This window comes from Drosophila sechellia, chromosome 3R (genome assembly GCF_004382195.2).
Source record: "Drosophila sechellia strain sech25 chromosome 3R, ASM438219v1, whole genome shotgun sequence".
In the NCBI taxonomy this organism is placed as follows: Eukaryota; Metazoa; Arthropoda; class Insecta; order Diptera; family Drosophilidae; genus Drosophila; species Drosophila sechellia.
Window position 1 is genome coordinate 21677320 of NC_045952.1, and position 17649 is coordinate 21694968.

Genomic DNA, 17649 nt, shown 5'->3' on the forward strand with positions numbered 1-17649 from the left:
CGTGAGTTTTTTCTTCCTTCTTTTGCTATGGAAACTTTTGCGATTCGCAATAATTTTGCTTGAAGGCCGCTAGACTGAGTGTTTATATGTATGTGTGTGTGCCAGGGAACACACACTTGCTCAGCAGACTATTAGCACATACACACAAACGCATTTGGTGAGCACAAAAGTCATGGCAAGGGGTTGGGGGCCGGAAACGCAGGAAAATAAAACCAAAATGGCAAACAAAACAAACACAGCACAACACACAAAACGAAATAGAAGAGGAAAAATAAAGGAAAAAAAAAGGGGAAGGCAGATTCTAGGAATTCTACCGAAAATTAAACACCCTACTCTTGGTAGCTGAAATTTGTGCCAAGATAAGTGAGTATATTCAATTTCCTTCAGATAAAGAATACACTTATTAAGCTGCCTAAAAGTATGCAGTGAAGTGGAGATCGTATTTTGTTGGGAAAAATGTTATTGCATACTTTAAGACACCTTGAGAAAGCAATTTCAACTTCACAGATATCAGTGATCAAACATCAGCTTATAGAGTAGAATTTCTAACAAATTTAGCAAGCTCTTAAAAAAGTTACAAATACCCACTTGAAGTGTATGGCAAAGAAACTAGTCCAAAGCGAAGAAAAGCTGGAGAGAAAGCAAAGCAAATAATACAGGCAAATGGGCGAGAAAACAAAGCGACGACGTTGCGTCTGTGACTAACAGTCATCGATGAGCGGGCGGTTGGGGTGGTTTCTGGGCGGGATTGGGTGGTATTTGGGTGGCTTTTGGCTGGGTGGGTGGGTGTTGTGGTGCGTGTGGGCAGAGCGACTGAAAGCAGCTTAGCGCTTACTTCATAGTTTACGCGCAACCAAACGACAACAGAAATGCCAAAAGCTATTGATTTTCCCATGTTGCCTGCCAATCGTCGTACACATGGTATCTTGCAGTGGGCCTGCTTTTGGATATCGGCTCCGATATCCGGGACAGGTGCGTGCTAAAGACCCGAACAAGAAGCGAGTCACCGATAGCCCGGCTCAGCCGGGTCAGCTCCTCGGAGACGGAAGCCCAGGGCCCGCTCTACTCTATATGGCTACTGCAAATCGGATTTGCGTGAGTAATTGGCACGTCGCATTCTCTTTTTCGGGCCAGAGAAAACGTAGAGCGGTAAAAAACAAACAACACGACCGGAAGTTGTTGGTGTGAAACCTCAGCAACGACGACCTGCGACAAAAAGTTGGGCAAATAAAAGCGCAATTGCGTTATATATGTCCTCGAACACATTGAAAAAAATGGGCTTTTTTTCTGCTCATAATATCTATGATTTCATCCATTTAAGGCGATCAGATTTAATTGTAAACAATTAACCAATTTGTATTTAAGCGTGTTTATTCACATGGGTTTCCTGTAGTTTCAAGACTTAGATTTTCACGTTTAGGGTTATAGATACTCTTCAAGAGGTATTAAATCGCCTAATATCAGTGGACATCAAGATGGAATCGATGAGTTTTTCTCGGTGCATTCCGCACACTTGCGCCTCGGAGCTTTGGCAAATGTCAGCAGTCAGCTTAAGGCGTATTAAGTAGGAGACAGACAGGAAGAGTGGCAAACTGGGAGGCGGAGACGAATCCGAGACTCAGACGGGGAATCCGAGACGTTGCGAAGCGGAGACAGTGAATCAATGGGGGGCTGGATAGCCGTAAAGCCATTTGGAACTTACCTCATCGATAAACTCGAAATCGCCGCCCGTCTCGCCGACGTACTTCTTCTTGTTTCTGGCCTCGGTGCTGCCAATCAGGCTGGATGACATCAACACCAGCGCCAGACAAGCGCTGGCAATCAGCGGCGAGTGCTTCATGGTCGACGTCCGGGAACGGGAACGGGAACAGGAACAGGAGATGTCAGCGGTGGCTATGGAGGAAGTGCTTCAAGCGATGCGCCCGCTCTCGCTAGTCCAAATCGCTGGTGCGATGTCCTGTGGAAAACTACAGACGCCTCCGGTTTTACGCACTCACGCACACTCACTGCCGCTATCCACGCACACACAATCTCACGCAGCAACTATGCTAAGCTATGAATGACAATGAGTTGGCTCTGGGATCCAGTTTCTGTTTCTGTTTCTGTTTTAGAATCTGTTTCTGTGCTTGCTCTTGCAATCGCAGGCGCCTCCGCGGATGAAGTGCAGCCTGGTCACGAAACACTGGGGAACTGAAGGCGACGCGGCCGACACGTAAACTGAGCGCCTACGAGACGAGCTGCTAAGTGACATCCACCATTGGAATTTTGCGACACCAGCTCCCGAGGGCTAAGAGCGCGGAAGGATGCGCTAAGAGAGTCACTGGAATGACTGGACACGAACAGGGTTGTCACATTGCATTTAGCGAAAGTAAATCATTTCATTAAGTTTCAAAATAGTTTAGAATCAAAGTTATATCACATATTGAACTAACTATTACTTTTTAACATTTTAAACACCTTAAAGTCACCTGTAAGTAAATACCATACTGGTCGTTTCTTCCAGTGTAACCCACTGCGTATGCGCAATGTGTGCTCGCTCTCACTTGGCCACCATCCCCTTGCCGTTGGCGCAACAACTGCCAGGCCCTTCCAGAATGCCACCACCAACAAGGCGGACAGCGACTAGAAATGCCTTAAAATCGATTTTTGTGGACTCTCTTAGGGCCGCCAACATGGCCAGTGCTCTGGAATGCGGATTCGCAATGCTCTTAGGCGATAATTGCTGGAGCCAAGGCAGCGGGTCGTGAACCTGCCACTGGCGCCCAATGCGACTTCGCACCCCAAACGGACTTGAGTCCTTCCTTTTTTGCCGAGTGTCGCTGGCTGTTGATTTTTATGTATTGGCGCTTGGCACACTTGGACCAGGCCAGCGCGGATGCTGTTGGCCGGGAAACCCCAAAACCATTTAACGCGTCAGCATCAGCATCGGAGCGTCTCAAAGGCTGGCCAACGCTGGCGCGGCCCTGTAGTTTTTGCGGAGTCCCAGCCACGTTGTAGCCGGAATGGGGACCCGTAGGCTCTGTCAGTTTCAAATTAATAGCCACGCACACACACACACACTCACTCTGTGCCGCTGTGGGGTGTGCATTTATTATGTGAGTGAGCCTGTGCTTGCCTACTTTCGTCCTCGTCGCCGTCACCATTTCCGCGCTGCTCCTCCGTCGTTTCTCTATTATAATGGCATCATTGACTTGTGCTTTGATGGCTGCTTTGGCCAGGACAGGGCATCGGTTGGCCCACCACCCTAGTGTGTGTATGTGCGGGGGGGGCTGGAGGTCCACCTCCACTTGATCCCCATTTGGGCACGGACGGCTGGCGCCGGTTGCTGCCTTTTTTGAATATTCGGCTCACACTTGCTGCTACTGCTGCCGCCTTCAGGTCCGCCCTTTTGCACTAGGGACGCGTTACTTGCCGAAATTTGTTGGCGACCATGGGGCCTTAAACTCCGCTTGGCTGGTCACCGAAAGAGGCGGCGATTCTGTTGTAAAATTTTCATTTTATTGGATTTCCAAATGATTTTCAATCAACAAGTCCATGTTATGCAATATGTAGTATGTGCAAAGTTATTGTTGTTTCGCAGGCATTGCGATTGCTAATCAAATTGATTTTCACACATTTGTTCAATGACTCGATAAAATGGCTTTCGACTACACGCTACTAGCAGGACCTGTGCTCCATGCCACGCTAAACCAAGCTAAACATTGTACAATAGATACATGACACCGCTTTTAACGTGACTGCATAAAGCACATGCTTTGATTATTAACATAAAACAAAAACTGTATGGTAATGTGGTGGATTAATAATTATTTTTTGGTTAGTTACAAGTCTTAAACGCTTTCTAAACGAATGGAAATGCCTGGAATTGATTGTTAGTTTCGGCTGGGAAGAATCGAACCCTAAACGTAATGTATATATGTATTTTGCGACGAGCAGCAGCTGCTTTTTTTGTTCACTGGGCGCCTAATGTTTGCTAGTTCGTAATTTTCTCTAGATTCTACATAAAAATATATATCTCGTATAAAAACGTGAATACTATTAGCTGTGCTGCTGCCGACACTTCTTTTTGGCCGCATTCATGTTATGGCTAATAAAAAATTGCTCTTATGCCAGAGATTTCGTTTACGTTTTACAAATGCACTTTGAGAGATTCCATGCGACTGACAATACGACGACGCAATTCGGCATATCTGCAGAAAAGTAGTTCATTTAATGCATAATCTTGAAATGCTAAATTATATTTTAGAACACACCTTTCCTTTATTTTGGCCACTTCGCGGGCCACTTCCTGATCGTAGCGCTCCAGAATAGCACGGCACTCGGGCAAAGATAAATTCAAAAATTGAGCAACTTCATTACTGCAGCGAAACAAAAGAAACGTAAGCAAACTTCAATGAAGAAGGAGTGTAATAACTTGCCTGATTTCATCAGTTTTGCGAGAATCCACTAAAAATATACGAGCCACATCCTCATGAGGTCCCAAAGTGACGCGCGTTATCAAAGGATATTCGTCGTCCTTGAGACGCTTCTGTTCACCATTGTCCCGAACAATGAAGAGTGAAAAGTTGCCCGGCGAACTGTCCACCTTGTATTTCTCCAGCACCAAGTTGATGACCTCAGTGGTGGTCACCATCGAGGAGACCCACACTGACATTTGAGAACCGTAGGGCGGCGTGAAAAACGACGTCTCCCGATTGTAGTAGTGACCATTGATAGAGCACCGACGTTTCAGCTTGGTACGAGAACTATTGATAAAGAAGTTGGAATTACAACCCAATTTCTTCATTAAAAGTTTCAGTAACTCACCGACGATTGCCACTGCGTCGCTTGATGGCAGAAGCTCCAGTGCGTGGGGGCCTTCTCAGCACGACTCCATCTTCCGTCACATGCAACCCAGCCGATCCATCTATGTCTGGACCATCAACGCCCTCGCTTGCAGTATACAAATCCTCGGTTTGCGTAAGCTCATCGCCGGCCGCTGCTCCACTGGTTATGGATGGAGCATCGGCGCGACTTGACTCACCTTCGCTGGCAGCAGCCACATTTTCTTTGGGATAACAGTCCATCTGGATTTGTATGTACCGCGGTGGTATGTCGCTGCGTCTAATGGTGGCCAAACGTTGGGGACGCAGCGTCGCCTCGTCGTCGTCATCGCTGTCGGAGTACACAAAACAGCTGGGTCCCGATTTGGAGCGGTTGATGCCCTTTTCGAACAACTGCCGCCCCTGCTGATATGGCTTCTTTTGATCCCTGCTGGTCACTGTGGCCGATCCACTCTTTTGTAAGGCGTACTGACGCTGTGCGGAGTGGGGAGAGCCCACACTACTGCGCAGATTCATGGTGTCGTTGATTAAAGTGGGATCTATTGAGCGCAACGCATGCTCACAATTAAAGCTTTTGCTCATAGCTGAATTCTCGCCGTAGAGCTTAAGGGAGTCGTGAATGCGAGAGGGATCAATGGGTTGATTACGCTTAAGGGTGCCCTCATTGGGCTCCGTAAAGGAGTTGGCCCCATTTACATAGTCCTGGTGGACACTACGCTTAAAGTCCTCGAAATCAATGGGCTTCAGAGTAGCGTCATCGCAAGTCTCGAAATTATCCAGGGAGGTCTCAGTAGTAGACACCGTTGTGGTGTTCTGCGTATTGGTGTTGGCGGTCAACGAGCCCGTGGCGGTCATAAAATCATCCGTGCTGCTGGTGTTTGTTGATGCCGATTGAGTCGAACTTGATTCAGTGGTCGTAGTTGTCTCCGTGGATGTTTTACTAGGCGAACTATCGCTGGAGGATTGCGACGATGGCAGTTTGACAGGCATGGTTTCATAAATGCGATCCTTGTCGTTGTGACGTCTCTCTACCTGCAGCAGATCGTCTATGTCGTCCCAATCCAGTTTCTCCAGGCGGTCCAACTTCGAAGGCAGTGTGCTGGACACACAACTTGTGCTGGCCGTAGGAGCCTCCACCAGGGTGCCGGATGAGTCCGTCGTGGTCGTATCCTCGTCGTCGTTGCAAACATTACCATTGGTCTGCTCTTTGCCGTTGGCTGTGGTGTTGGCCGAGGCATCTTCTGGGGTTGTGGGCAGCTCGGAGATCTCGTTCAGGCTACAGGAGTCGAAGGTCATGCTCTCGGAAAGGGAAACATCCGTGGATAGTTGATCGACCTCAGCTGTGGTGGTGGTGGGCGGAGCCACCGATTCGCTAGCTTCGTTTTCCTTATCCGAACTACTTTCCTGTGGGTACAATTGCATGAATTACGTCGTGTTATGTTATAGATTCAGCTTACATTGGCAGCCTTGGACACACGGCAAGAGTTCCTCTTGCGCACTAAGATGCGCTGATCATCGTCCTCCTTGAGATGAATCACTCCCTGCACTCCCCAGTAAACTCGAAGCGCGCCTTCCAGCACCAACCGGTTGTTGACCTCGCGGCTACGTATCTCCAGGCTTTTGTTGTCGTAGAATTGGTTGTAGACCTGCCCATTAAAAGGGAATTTGGTGAGTCATGAGATATGGATATGTCTGCGTATTGCGTGCTGCACCTTAAGCTTGGACTCCAGGTGATCACGTGGGAGTGGCGGGCCATTGGCCTGAGCTCCGGTTGGCTTCTGGGCTCCCTTCACCCCGTAACTTTTGTGCGATTCCACCCGGGTGCCGTGTCCAAACAACTGCGGTCCAAACAGGGCGCCATAGCAGGGTACATGGCAGTAGGGCACACTTTTGTGCTGAAAGGAAAAAAAAAGGGTTTATCTTGATCACATGATCGGCTGACTAACAGGTGATCCTCCTACCTCAGCATGCTGGCCGGGATTCAAGCGTTTGCCGCATTCCTCGCAGCGCAAACATTCCGGATGCCAATCGTAGCCGATCGATTGTTTACGTTCCGCTGTGTGGGGCATAAATAAATATAATTTACAAGTTATTTACGGATCGCCGTGCGCTCGTGTGTGGGTGCATTACCGAAGTAAACGGGTTTGCCGCACTTGTGGCACTTCCACATTCTGGATTCCAAACAGGTCGGGGTCTAATGTTTCCTCCGGGAATGGGCGTGTTTTACTGTTCCTCCTCTCCTTCTCCGATTTTAGAGAGTTGTGACGTAAAGCCGTCGAGTTGTATGCAAATGAGGCGATTTAAAGCGGACACGAAACGCAAATAGAACACTGGACAAGGGGTAAACACATGAGGCGGGGGGCGTGAGACTCTGATCGGTCAGTCGGTCAGCTGCGCTGGTAGCCGTGCGAAACTCATAGTTTTATAAATGAAACTGGCACTGGGCACACCCACACTTGGTGCACGGGGCAGGTGCATCGGGTTTCGGTGCGTTCTTGTGTGGATAATTGCACTTAAACCAAAACAGCACCAGCAGAAAGAGAACAGAACAATGAAATGAAAAATGGCACTTGTGCAGCACTGGCCGCGGATTCGTGTCGCGAAAGGCGGGCACCCTGAAATCATCAGCGGTGCTGTCAGCTGATCTGTTTTGTAGCTAGACATAGCTTGGCTAATGGTAGCTTCAAACAAATTTGGTTGTTTTGGTTTTTAAAAATGTCATCATTTGTACTTTTAATACAACTACATTAATTATGTTTGGAAAACAAATCAATTTTATGGTGTATCTTCTTTTAGTGAATTTAAGTTTCTATTTAACTACTTCTTAGCTTCAAAAGTTCCCAACACTGATAATCAGTGCTGACCATGTCAAAGTGCGTTGTATTATGTTTTTGAATTGAAATCTTCCTAACCAGTGTGGTTTTCAAACGAAAATCAGCACAAACAAAACACTGAACATTAAATTTATCAACATAAATTTGAAATATATTCCGAAATCAGCACAAACAAATAAGCCCGCCAAAGTGTGTGACCATTCGCAGCTGCTAGATTTGTTTTCGCTGCGAGTGCGGGCACACCGATCTGCTCGAGTAGAAAGTGAGACGTTTTAATTTGTTGTCTCTGCGCGCTGTGTAAATTTGGTTAATTCGGCCCCGAATCGCGTAAATTGGCGAGTTTCGCTAATTAGGGCCAGTGCTCAACGTGTGTGGCCGTCGATTGCCAAGGATGCGACTCATCCCCATATCTCCGGCTGAACGCAATTAGCTTCTCCCAGAGCCGCCCTCGAAAATCGCGCATCGAAATCCCCACTTCAGCCAGGAAAGCGAAGCAAAGCAAAGCAGAGCAGCAACAGGCCAACAAAGATTCACGGGCCTCAATTAGCGTAGCGAAATAGCCAGCAGTGCAGTCCAGTTGCTGCGTGCGTGGTGGCCAAAATGCGCGCCACCATCGAGTTCGAGGAGTGCCTGAAGGATTCTCCCAGATTCAGGTGGATATAAGCTGCAGCCCCGCCCCCACTGAATGCCCATCCTCTGCCGCTTTTGGCCTGAGATTCGAATTGATTCATGTAGCGTGACTAGTTACTATCCAAAACCAGATACAGCCCATCACCGCCCCACCTGCTCCACATGAAAACGCGGCTTAATCATCCATCGAACAAACTTTGTCCCGTCAGCAGTGTGGAATGTGCCTGCCTGCCCCTTTATTTCCGCAATTAAATTGCCGATGCTCTCGTCTCCGTCCGCGAACGCTTTAATGCCCGCCGCTGATTGATAAGATTTCACCCAAATTGCAGCTTCTCCACTAATCGTGTCCAAAGACAAAAGCTTTCTCTCGTAAAACGGTGCACAAACGCGGCGATAACTTGTTTGCCCAGCAGTCCCATCACATCTTTCCCACTTTTTTTAGCACCTGCAGCAGCTTCACTTGAAAGAAAACAGGAAATCAAGACTATCTTGGGTTCTCCTGCACTTCGGTTCTTTTATCAACTGTAGAAGTGCCAACACGACCTTGGCGGTTCGAAACAAAAGTGCACTAGAATAAATTATGTGAATCATATTGTATATGTGAACTTTTCTGCCAAGCATATAACAAATAAGGAATCTAAGGATAAGGATCTGTAAAGTAGGGCATTTGTATCGCTTCAGAACTAGGCAGATATTATCGAAATAATAATGAAATAGAGAAATTGTATGCACGCTTTAAAACTAGATTAAACTAGTTTCCAGTTTTTAGTATAATTAAACGATATAATTTTTATCAAAAACTTTAACTCATTGCGCATTTGGCTCAAACGTTTGAATGACGAACACATATTTGAAGATATATGAAGCTTCCGAATGCAATTTGTTTAAAATGATAACTGTATACGATAGCAATATTATCATAGAATAGACTTTTCAAAGCCACTCTCAGAATGAATAGACTGCTGAAATAGACAGACCTCCATTTGAAATTACCATGTAGCTAGCCTCTGGAACGAGTACGTCCAAGAAAATAAACACAAAGTTAAAACAAAAGCAATGCCCGACAAATCGATGGATGACACAGGGGAAAAAGACGAGAAAAACCCGAAGAAGACGCAACAGAGTGATACAAAAACTTGTCCCCGGAGATGGGGTATCCTCCTCCTCCACTTTGTGGCGACTCGTCTTCAATTGGAAGAGCAAACATCGCTTTAATAAGTCCGCATAAATTAAAAGTGTCAACATAAACAGAGGCTGAGTGAGAGTGTCGGATCATCCGCTGCCCCGCGATAACTTCTTTGATTAAGCTGGCTGATTATGTTTACTCTGCTCAGCCAGTCAAAGACGATTTTAATCATCAGATCACTCACAACCCGATGCCCATCTTTTGTTTACATCTCGACGATATTGTGCTAACGTTTTCGATTTGTTTTTTTGCTTCTCGCCCCGCAGACAATTTGTTTCCAAGGAGGAGAGCGACATCGAGCACTTGGAGCAGCGCCTGGAGAAAATCATTAAGCTGTGCAATGTGGCCGTGGACTCGGGCAAGGAGTATGTCAAGAACCAGAGGTAAACAACACACTGCGTCATTATCCTAGCTCATTCATATTCATTGGCATCGATTCTCCATATTTTCGTCTTTTTAGCGCCTTTGCCATGTCCCTGTGGGATCTACAGCAGCACTTTCTCGACAACAAGAACGCGCACAACGCGCTGGGCAAGCTGATTCACTGCTTCCAGGTAAGCGCTTCAGTGACATCCTGTATGGGCAATATAAACCTCGTGTCCTGTTTGTTTTCCAGGAGATGAACAAGTTCCACACCATCCTCTTGGATCAGGCTAGCCGCACGGTGCTTAAAAATCTCAGTGTGTTCGTGAAGGACGACATTAACCAGGTGAAAGACTACAAAGGACATTTTCTCAAGGTTTCCGAAGGCTATGACAATGCGCTGATTAAAAACGCTCAGGTAAGCTGGACTTGGACAGTAAAGGAGATATGATTCCTGTAGCCTTATCCTTGATTTCTGCATTGCAGGCCAGCAAAAACCGACCGCAGGAAATGCAGGAGGCTGCCAATATCCTTTCTGCCTCCAAATCGTGCTTCCAACACACCGCTCTGGATTATGTCAACTATATAACGCTAGCGCAGGCTCGCAAGGTCCCATCAATACTATCCACGGTAAGGAAAGGGCAAGGTGCCAATAAAGTATTGCTTATCGGCGTTCGACTGCCATGAATGAAGTGCTTCACTTCCACTAAGTAAATAACTTTCAGTGGTTTGTTATTGCTATGACGTCACTGTTGTGATATCAACATGAGCATGTATGGTGGGTTTCATATCTAAAACCAATTATCAGCATGTTGAGTCAGTCGGTGCGCTGGCCAATTCGCTCAGTTGTCTATCGGGAGTGCGCGGAGCTGGATTGCCGCTGTCGGAGAAGGCTGGAGAACAATAGCCGCTATTCTTTGCATTTGGCACGTTTTCATGCTGGTCTCCTCTGCTCTTTTTTCGGCAGCTGTTGGATTACTATCAAGCGTGCGTGACCTATTACCACCAGGGCTTCGATCTGTGCAACGACTTCGACGAGTTCTTCAAGAATATCAGCGAGGATTTGAACACTCTGCGCGGTGACTATCAGCAGCTCGAGAAGGCCATGCAGAATCGCCATATGAGCGTGAATCGCTACTGCGACTCGAACACCAACAGCACATCCAACAAGATCGAGGGCTACCTATTCAAGAAGAAGTCCAAGGGCTTCAAGACCTGGTGCCGACGATGGTTCTACCTCAGCGACAACCAGCTCGTATATAGGTGGGTGCACGCTCCCTTACAACTGCTATTCACGTAGTCCATCCAGATACATACGTATGCCATCCCATCTGCTTGCTTAGTTAATCAATCGTCTTCTTTTCGTTTGCAACTTTTGATTTTTGTGATGTTTTTGTTGTGTGGTGTAATGTGATGTGTTGTGGCCGTACGCTGAAGTGATTTGGATTCGCATTGCAGAAAACGCAGCAACGAGGACTCGTTCTCGGTAATGGAGGAGGATCTGCGCATCTGCAGCGTGCGCCCGGTGAACGAGGGTGACCGCCGTTTCTGCTTCGAGGTCATCTCGCCGACCAAGTGAGTATTTCATGTTTGATTTGTCATTTGTCAGACAAAAGAATTCATTTGTTCCCCCTTTTTTTCAGATCTCACATCCTGCAGGCTGACTCCGCTGACATGCTTTCCCTGTGGATTTCCGCGCTACAGCACAGCATCGGTGCTGCCATCCAGCATGACTCCACGCATCACTCGCGACCACAATCGACGAACGCACACAACAATTCGCTGCCCGCTAAGCGTAGAATGTATGTTTGAATCACCCGTATTATCCAGTTTTATAATAATGAAGTATTTCCATTTATCAGCCACTGGGAAGAGTTCCTGAAAATACCGGGCAACGCATACTGCTGCGATTGCAGGAGCCCCGAACCACGCTGGGCGTCCATCAACCTTGGCATCACACTGTGCATCGAGTGCTCCGGTGTGCACAGGAGCCTGGGCGTGCACTACAGCAAGGTGCGCTCCCTGACGCTGGATGCCTGGGAGTCGGAGAACGTGAAGGTAATGATGGAGCTCGGCAACGAAGTGGTTAACCGCATCTATGAGGCACGCATCGTCGATGACTGTGGGCTCAAAAAGCCCACGGAGCAGTGCGAGATTGGAGTGCGCGAGGCTTGGATCAAGGCAAAGTACGTGGAGCGGCGGTTCGTGTGCGGTATGCCCAAACCACAGGAGCTGCTGGCCAGCGAGACAGCCGAAGTCCTCAGCATAGACAGTGGTGGCGTGGTAGAGGACGGCGAGAGTGGAGGCAGTGGAATCGCTAAGCGAGCCACTCTGTCGCTGGGCGGCACTCGAAAGTGGGCGGTGAAGAAACTTCGACGAAGGCAGAAGCAGCGCCCGATCCCAAAAACGTTGAGCGATGATCCGAGCATCTATAACACAGCCAAGACCGGCGACGAGTTGGAAGATGACGATGATGATGAATCCATCAACATTCCCTCGATGTCACTGAGCATTTCGCGCGACGATTTGCTAGTGATCGGCGATGACCTGGCTCTTGACAGATTAGAGACTCCCGGCATTCTAGGCAGCGATCAAGAAAGCACCGATGGCGAATCGGATGCGGAGTCGCCAGAGGAACTGCCCTTCTCGCAGCTGGACGCCAACCAATTGCTGTACATGGCTTCGGTGGTGCACAATCTACCAGTGATGTGCATGGCCTTCGCACTGGGTGCCGACAAGATGTGGAAAAATCCCCAGGATCGTCAACGATCGTTTCTGCACCAGGCCGTGATCTCCGGCTCCGTGATGGCCTGCGAGTTTTTGCTACTAAACGGAGCCGCCATCGATGCTGTGGACGAGATGGGCTACAGCGCCCTGCACATATCTACGGCCAAGGGCCACATCGCCCAGGTTTATTTGCTGTTGAAGCATAAAGCTGCATACGACCTATCCTCCAGTGACGGAAAGAAGGCTCTGGACATTGCAGTGGACCAGGAAAACGCCGACATTGTAACGCTGTGAGTAGTAAAGCAGAGCTTTAATCCAGCAGATAAATAACCATCTTTCTTTCAGACTTCGATTGACACAACTAAATGACGAGATTGGACCCAACGACGAGTACAATGGCGAGGATGAGACGTACAAGAACGTGATGAAGGACTTTTCCAAGTTACCAGCCAGCCAGACGCGAGTTCTGCGCCAGCGGCACGACTCAAATACACTCGAATCGCAGCGCAGCTCGCTCACAAACTCCGACTAGCAGTGGCAGAAGGGACGCAAGAGTTAGGACCTTACTGGATATTATGGAATATTATGTTCCGATTATTAGGCTAGCGTGATATTGGATTGTTATTGGCTTTATAACGCATTAACCAGGAATGTTAAACGGCTTCGACCTCTAAGGATGTCGTTGCGGGCTTGTTTCCCTTGGTAATCTCATTTGAAAAGCGCTTCCGATTATACAAGAAAATATTATTCATTGCATTTGGCATTCGAATGGCAGGCACGACCGTTCGTTTTCTCTTAGGCGCATTTTGAATCCGTTTTTGGCGATTAGCTTAAGTTTAAAGTATTCGTAGAGCAGTTGAGTTTATTAAAAATACGTATATTTGCCTATAAAATTGTACATCGTCTTATGTGGTATTTATTAAACGATATTGTAAAATGTACGTCTAGCTATATGGTATCTTGTTACAGAGCTGTTCCAAATGTTCCGATTTGTATTTGTTTGCTAAAATGTTTAACGCTGCATGTTTCTAAATGTTTTAACGCTATCATGTTGATGATATTTGGTGCCAACTGTTGTGAGCACTCTAAGTTCGCGAATAAAGTTGTAAAATATTCAGATCAAACAATGTTGGTCTCTTCAGGTGTAACATTGTGTTCCAACCTTCGGTGTATTGGTCAAACATGTCCAGGGACTATTCTAGGCCACAGCTTGAAACTCGTTCGTCTCGGATATGTAGTCTGTGAGCTTGTTCTTCACCTTGTGCATCGTGGTCACATGTCTCTGGACTGCACTGCGATCGTTAAACTGACGGCCGCACTGTTTGCAGGAGAACATGACGCCAGCGTGGGTGACCAGGTGGCGGCTTAGGCCCGAAACATGATTGAAGCTACGATGACACAGATGACACTTGTGCGTCCGAGAGTTGCCCATGTGCACGCGGCCAATGTGCTGCTGCAGGTTGGACTTCTGTGCGAAACAGCTGGAGCATTGGGGGCACTGATGGCGCTTTACACCCGTGTGGGTGTCCATGTGACGTTTGAGCACTTCGCGCTGGGAGAAGGACAGTTCGCACTCGCTGCACTTGAAGGGTTTCAGGCCAGTGTGAATGATCATGTGGCGTTTGAGGGAGCTGGCGCACGACAGTTGCAGTGCGCAGCTGGGACACTTGAGCGTGCCGCCCTTCCCACTTTTCAGTCCCTTAATGTGGGTGTTGTGGTGGCGCGTCAGAAGTTTCTGCGTGGGAAAGGCCACCGGGCACAAATGGCACTGGAACGACTTTACCGTGTCCGTAATTCGCCCGGTTTTCGGTTGAGGACAACTGGACTCCTGCTTGAACACCAACTCACTCGACCTCTTTCGTTTGAGGGGCGTCTGCTCATCTCTATCGTTCTGTTCTTTTTCCTATAGATGATAAGATTCAAGTTGAATTTGAGTACAATTTAAAATCACACGTTTAGTTACCACTATAATGACATTTTCGTGGAAGCTGAAGACCTGTTGCTCCTGAGATATTTCTTCGCCCAAGTTAAACACGACCACATCTTCGATTTCCTCTGGCTTTTCGCCACTGAACTGAATTTCGCCGTCTTCCTTGACTAAGCAAAGAGTTTAATGAAATAAGAATTTATTCACTTTTTTGCCAATTATACCCACTTACTGTTATAGGAGGTGATTCCGTTGTCCTGGTCAAATTCGGGGGTGGAGTCCTGGTTTTGATCCTCTGAGCTGGCAGAGTTTATGATGTAGATCTCTCCATTGTCTGTGTGCACTACATCGCCTGATCCAACCATGTTGATATCCCTGAAGTCTTCACCGCTTTCCGCTGGCACTTCCTCGTCCAGTTCAAGGCCATCTATGTTTACATCGCTATTATTTGCGGGGTCGGTATTGCAGCCCAATATGAATTCCTCTTCTTTTGCATCCTTCGTGGCCTCTGTCACCTTTGGGTTGTCCACGACCAAGCTGGGGCGTCGCTTTGGAAGAGCTTTAATTTTTGACCTAGAAGGGGAGGCATCTTCCTTGACTTGCGGCTTGGACTCTGGCTCAGACCCATCCAAAGACTCCCACCGACCGGCCTTTTTCTCGGTGAGATACACCTCTAATTCGCCCAACAGCATGGCCAGCTGCTCCTTTCTTATGTCCTCGCTCACCTCGTTTCGCAGGTCATCCCTAACCTGGCTGCGCACCTCCTCGGCCAACTCTTTGCGAACCTCACAGCGCACCTCCTCCGCTAATTCCTTGCGCAGTTCGGTGGTCAGTTTCGCTCGAAGTTCTAGACGAGATTTGACCAGCCGTTTGTGCATTTCCGCCGCCTGTTCTTCCTTAAAATCTTCTCGCCACTTTTCGTCCTCCAGCTTGCGCACTTTGTCCTGCACCTCGATGAAGGTGATCGAGTCCTCGAACTCCAGCTCGTCCTCGTCATAATCGTCCGGATCCTTGGAGAAGACGCGGCTTCGCTTCCCGAGACCCAGAAGTCGGATATGCTTGCGAAGCTTCTTCTCCGCCCACTGGCAGCGCTGCCGGAAGAGGAATGACTTCTCCAGCTGGTAGCGGCACTCCTGGCAGATCCTCTTCGGCAGAGTATCCGTCGCCTTGGCGTCCACTGCGACGCAGGCCATCAGGCGCACGGGAATCGAGAGCTGGGTGTCGTCCTCATCGAAGATCGCGTACGCATCCTGGTGCTCCTTCAGGCAAAGGCGGCACAGGGTCGCCAAATCGGGATACGACGGCTGTGCGTCCATGAAGGCTTCTACTTTTGGTTAATCAACGTATTTACTCGGTGGCGTCTCTGCATCGCAAGCAATGTGACCGCAGACAGGTTCGCAAAAAATACCTCCTTTCGAAACGAGAGCAATACTGTCACACTGTTCGTAAATAAGCAATTTGAAATATAAATTGTAACGCTTTTAATTCGAATACAAAACATATAATACGGCAATTCTTGTTTTATCAATGAAAGGTTGAAAGGTATTTATTGATATACACGCCAAAAATCACCTTTAAGGGTATTTTAAAGGAGTTATATTTATAAAAATCCAATGCATAACGTACGGCATATGCATATTTAAAGTTTTATAGAGTATGAAGACAATTCAAATAGGTGATGTTTTGGTCAAATTAGCCTTAACTATTATACGTGCACAAATAAGGTACTATTCTTATAATATAGAGGATTAAACTAAATTAGTGACGCAGTGACCCATAGAACACTTCCAAAACATATTGTTGTAAATTCGTTGAAGGCTTTTTACTGGCTACGTCACGGTGCTATTAAGCTTATCCGCTCCTCTGAGACGACAGCGCACACAACTATTGAAATCGGCGTACGAACTGGGGCATCTTTTCTTGAAGGAACTGTGCTTCCGGCACAGGTTCTCGGTCTTCTGTTTGGGGCTCATAAGGCGCACTTTCTTTCGACACGGCGATGGGGTTTTTACATCCTTTAGAGCAGTTGTGTTGGCACCCAGAAAGGTTTCCTTGCTAAAGTCGTTGCGCAGATGACTCAGCTGCGGGTCGTTCATGTTGATCTCAACCATGGGCACGGCAACTAGTGGCGTTGCAGCTGGCTGCCTGCTGGCTTCTGGTTCATCGTCTGTTAAATAAGTGTTACGTTTTGATAGATATATAAGTCGTGGAATTGCGAAGGAAGTGGGCTGATCATACCCAGTAGCTCCACCACGCTGTTATCGGTCTGCTCCCTTAGCTCCTCGCCAATGTCTGCTTCGTAAAAGCCAGCGGACTGTTCGACAGGCAGCGGACTGCTTGAGTTCATCTTCATCTCGTAGGTAGCCTCGTTGCGCTTGCGGACAAAGTAGCGTTCCAGTTCGACGAACACGTCGTCCAGAACGCTCAGACGCAACTGCTGCTTGGCCTCGGGTATGATGACCTCCTCGAGTTCCGCCCGCAGCTCCAGCTCGATATCCGCCCGCACAGCTTGCTTGCAAGTGCTGAGCAGCTCCTTTTTATACGCGTCGATCTCGCTGCTAATGAGCTGGGCAGCCTGCTGGCGCCACTGGGCATTGTTCTCCGAGCAGGCAGTGGGCGTGCATCCTTCCACATCGCACAGCGAGCCCCGCTCCTCCTCCACTTCGCTCAGCTGCGACTTGACACCCTGTAGTTGCAACGCCTTGTGGCGTCTCAATTTGCGATCGGCTGCGAGGCAGCGTCGTCGGAAGCAGTGCATCTCCTCCAGTCGCAGCCGGCACACCGTGCATATGTGCTGCGGCAGACCGTCGCCGGGCTCAATCTCCAGTGATGTGCAGACCATTATCCGCAGAGCAGTTGATTCATTTGCACCGAAAACCGCAAAGTTGGCTTCCTTCGACAAGCACAGGCGACAAACATTCATGTTGAATTTGGAGGCAAATCGGAGCGTGGCAGCCGGACACCTGATTAGGCACGATTCGGAATGATGGATAATCTAGCAATCTTTCCAAGCAGCCAGTTTAGAACATGAAACATAAAACCATTTAAAGAAAAACAAACTGAAACTAGGAACGTAGCAAACATCAACAAGCTTAGCCGATGTGTTATCGATGTTTTTGGTGTGGCCATGCGGTTGAGCGAATGCATTTTAGTATTTAA

At 48.0% G+C, this 17649-nt stretch overlaps 5 protein-coding genes across 8 annotated transcripts in view; 1 reads left to right on the forward strand and 4 right to left on the reverse strand.

Annotated features, from left to right (window-relative positions):
• The window catches only part of LOC6607530 (proteoglycan Cow), a 43256-nt gene extending 41037 nt beyond the window's left edge, over positions 1-2219 (reverse strand). The window contains exon 1 of one of the 2 annotated variants that reach the window (XM_032722978.1): positions 1703-2219. In XM_032722978.1, coding sequence (XP_032578869.1) covers positions 1703-1840 — 138 coding nt within the window. In that variant the 5' untranslated portion in view covers positions 1841-2219. The remainder of the gene's footprint in view (positions 1-1702) is intronic. The other variant, XM_032722979.1, reaches the window with a different exon arrangement.
• A 1257-nt stretch (positions 2220-3476) lies between these two features.
• On the reverse strand, positions 3477-7376 carry LOC6607536. Its single transcript, XM_002032269.2, has 8 exons — positions 6954-7376; positions 6785-6879; positions 6536-6718; positions 6281-6469; positions 4807-6227; positions 4419-4745; positions 4254-4358; positions 3477-4190 (listed from the first exon to the last, which is right to left on the reverse strand). Exons 1-8 carry the CDS (start codon positions 6991-6993, stop codon positions 4130-4132), a joined length of 2421 nt encoding a protein of 806 aa, XP_002032305.1. The 5' UTR covers positions 6994-7376; the 3' UTR covers positions 3477-4129.
• Positions 7377-7893: 517 nt separating this feature from the next.
• Positions 7894-13504, forward strand: LOC6607537 (arf-GAP with coiled-coil, ANK repeat and PH domain-containing protein 2). 2 transcript variants are annotated; one of them, XM_032720964.1, is made up of 10 exons: positions 7894-8310; positions 9740-9856; positions 9934-10027; positions 10090-10254; positions 10323-10466; positions 10804-11099; positions 11274-11411; positions 11480-11638; positions 11699-12853; positions 12909-13504. In XM_032720964.1, the coding sequence occupies exons 1-10, from the start codon at positions 8258-8260 to the stop codon at positions 13093-13095; spliced, it is 2508 nt and encodes an 835-aa protein (XP_032576855.1). In that variant the 5' UTR covers positions 7894-8257; the 3' UTR covers positions 13096-13504. The 2 variants fall into 2 exon arrangements, with proteins under 2 accessions (XP_032576855.1, XP_002032306.1); XM_002032270.2 differs by having other exon boundaries at positions 7895-8310; positions 11295-11411.
• Positions 13420-15882, reverse strand: LOC6607538 (zinc finger protein 480). Of its 2 annotated transcripts, XM_002032271.2 has the most exons (3): positions 14723-15881; positions 14527-14660; positions 13420-14466 (listed from the first exon to the last, which is right to left on the reverse strand). In XM_002032271.2, exons 1-3 carry the CDS (start codon positions 15804-15806, stop codon positions 13762-13764), a joined length of 1923 nt encoding a protein of 640 aa, XP_002032307.1. In that variant the 5' UTR covers positions 15807-15881; the 3' UTR covers positions 13420-13761. The 2 variants fall into 2 exon arrangements, with proteins under 2 accessions (XP_002032307.1, XP_032576856.1); XM_032720965.1 differs by lacking the exon at positions 13420-14466 and having other exon boundaries at positions 14526-14660; positions 14719-15882.
• Positions 15883-16063: 181 nt separating this feature from the next.
• LOC6607539 lies at positions 16064-17591 on the reverse strand. Its single transcript, XM_002032272.2, has 2 exons — positions 16729-17591; positions 16064-16657 (listed from the first exon to the last, which is right to left on the reverse strand). The coding sequence occupies exons 1-2, from the start codon at positions 17411-17413 to the stop codon at positions 16320-16322; spliced, it is 1023 nt and encodes a 340-aa protein (XP_002032308.1). The 5' UTR covers positions 17414-17591; the 3' UTR covers positions 16064-16319.
• Between the last annotated feature and the right edge of the window lie 58 nt (positions 17592-17649).

What these genes read in the sequence shown, in the direction of transcription:
- LOC6607536 (XM_002032269.2), bottom strand. Translation starts at nt 6,993, where the DNA reads ATGTGGAAGTGCCACAAGTGCGGCAAACCCGTTTACTTCG. An exon ending in CGACGCAGTGGCAATCGTCG is followed by an intron (nt 4,746 to 4,806) that starts GTGAGTTACTGA and finishes CTTTATCAATAG; the next exon opens with TTCTCGTACCAAGCTGAAAC. An exon ending in CGCAAAACTGATGAAATCAG is followed by an intron (nt 4,359 to 4,418) that starts GCAAGTTATTAC and finishes GTTTCGCTGCAG; the next exon opens with TAATGAAGTTGCTCAATTTT.
- LOC6607537 (XM_032720964.1), top strand. Translation starts at nt 8,258, where the DNA reads ATGCGCGCCACCATCGAGTTCGAGGAGTGCCTGAAGGATTCTCCCAGA. An exon ending in GAGTATGTCAAGAACCAGAG is followed by an intron (nt 9,857 to 9,933) that starts GTAAACAACACA and finishes TCGTCTTTTTAG; the next exon opens with CGCCTTTGCCATGTCCCTGT. An exon ending in GAGGTCATCTCGCCGACCAA is followed by an intron (nt 11,412 to 11,479) that starts GTGAGTATTTCA and finishes CCTTTTTTTCAG; the next exon opens with ATCTCACATCCTGCAGGCTG.
- LOC6607539 (XM_002032272.2), bottom strand. Translation starts at nt 17,413, where the DNA reads ATGAATGTTTGTCGCCTGTGCTTGTCGAAGGAAGCCAACTTTGCGGTT. An exon ending in CAGCGTGGTGGAGCTACTGG is followed by an intron (nt 16,658 to 16,728) that starts GTATGATCAGCC and finishes CTTATTTAACAG; the next exon opens with ACGATGAACCAGAAGCCAGC.
- LOC6607538 (XM_002032271.2), bottom strand. Translation starts at nt 15,806, where the DNA reads ATGGACGCACAGCCGTCGTATCCCGATTTGGCGACCCTGTGCCGCCTT. An exon ending in CGGAATCACCTCCTATAACA is followed by an intron (nt 14,661 to 14,722) that starts GTAAGTGGGTAT and finishes CTCTTTGCTTAG; the next exon opens with TCAAGGAAGACGGCGAAATT. An exon ending in ACGAAAATGTCATTATAGTG is followed by an intron (nt 14,467 to 14,526) that starts GTAACTAAACGT and finishes TATCATCTATAG; the next exon opens with GAAAAAGAACAGAACGATAG.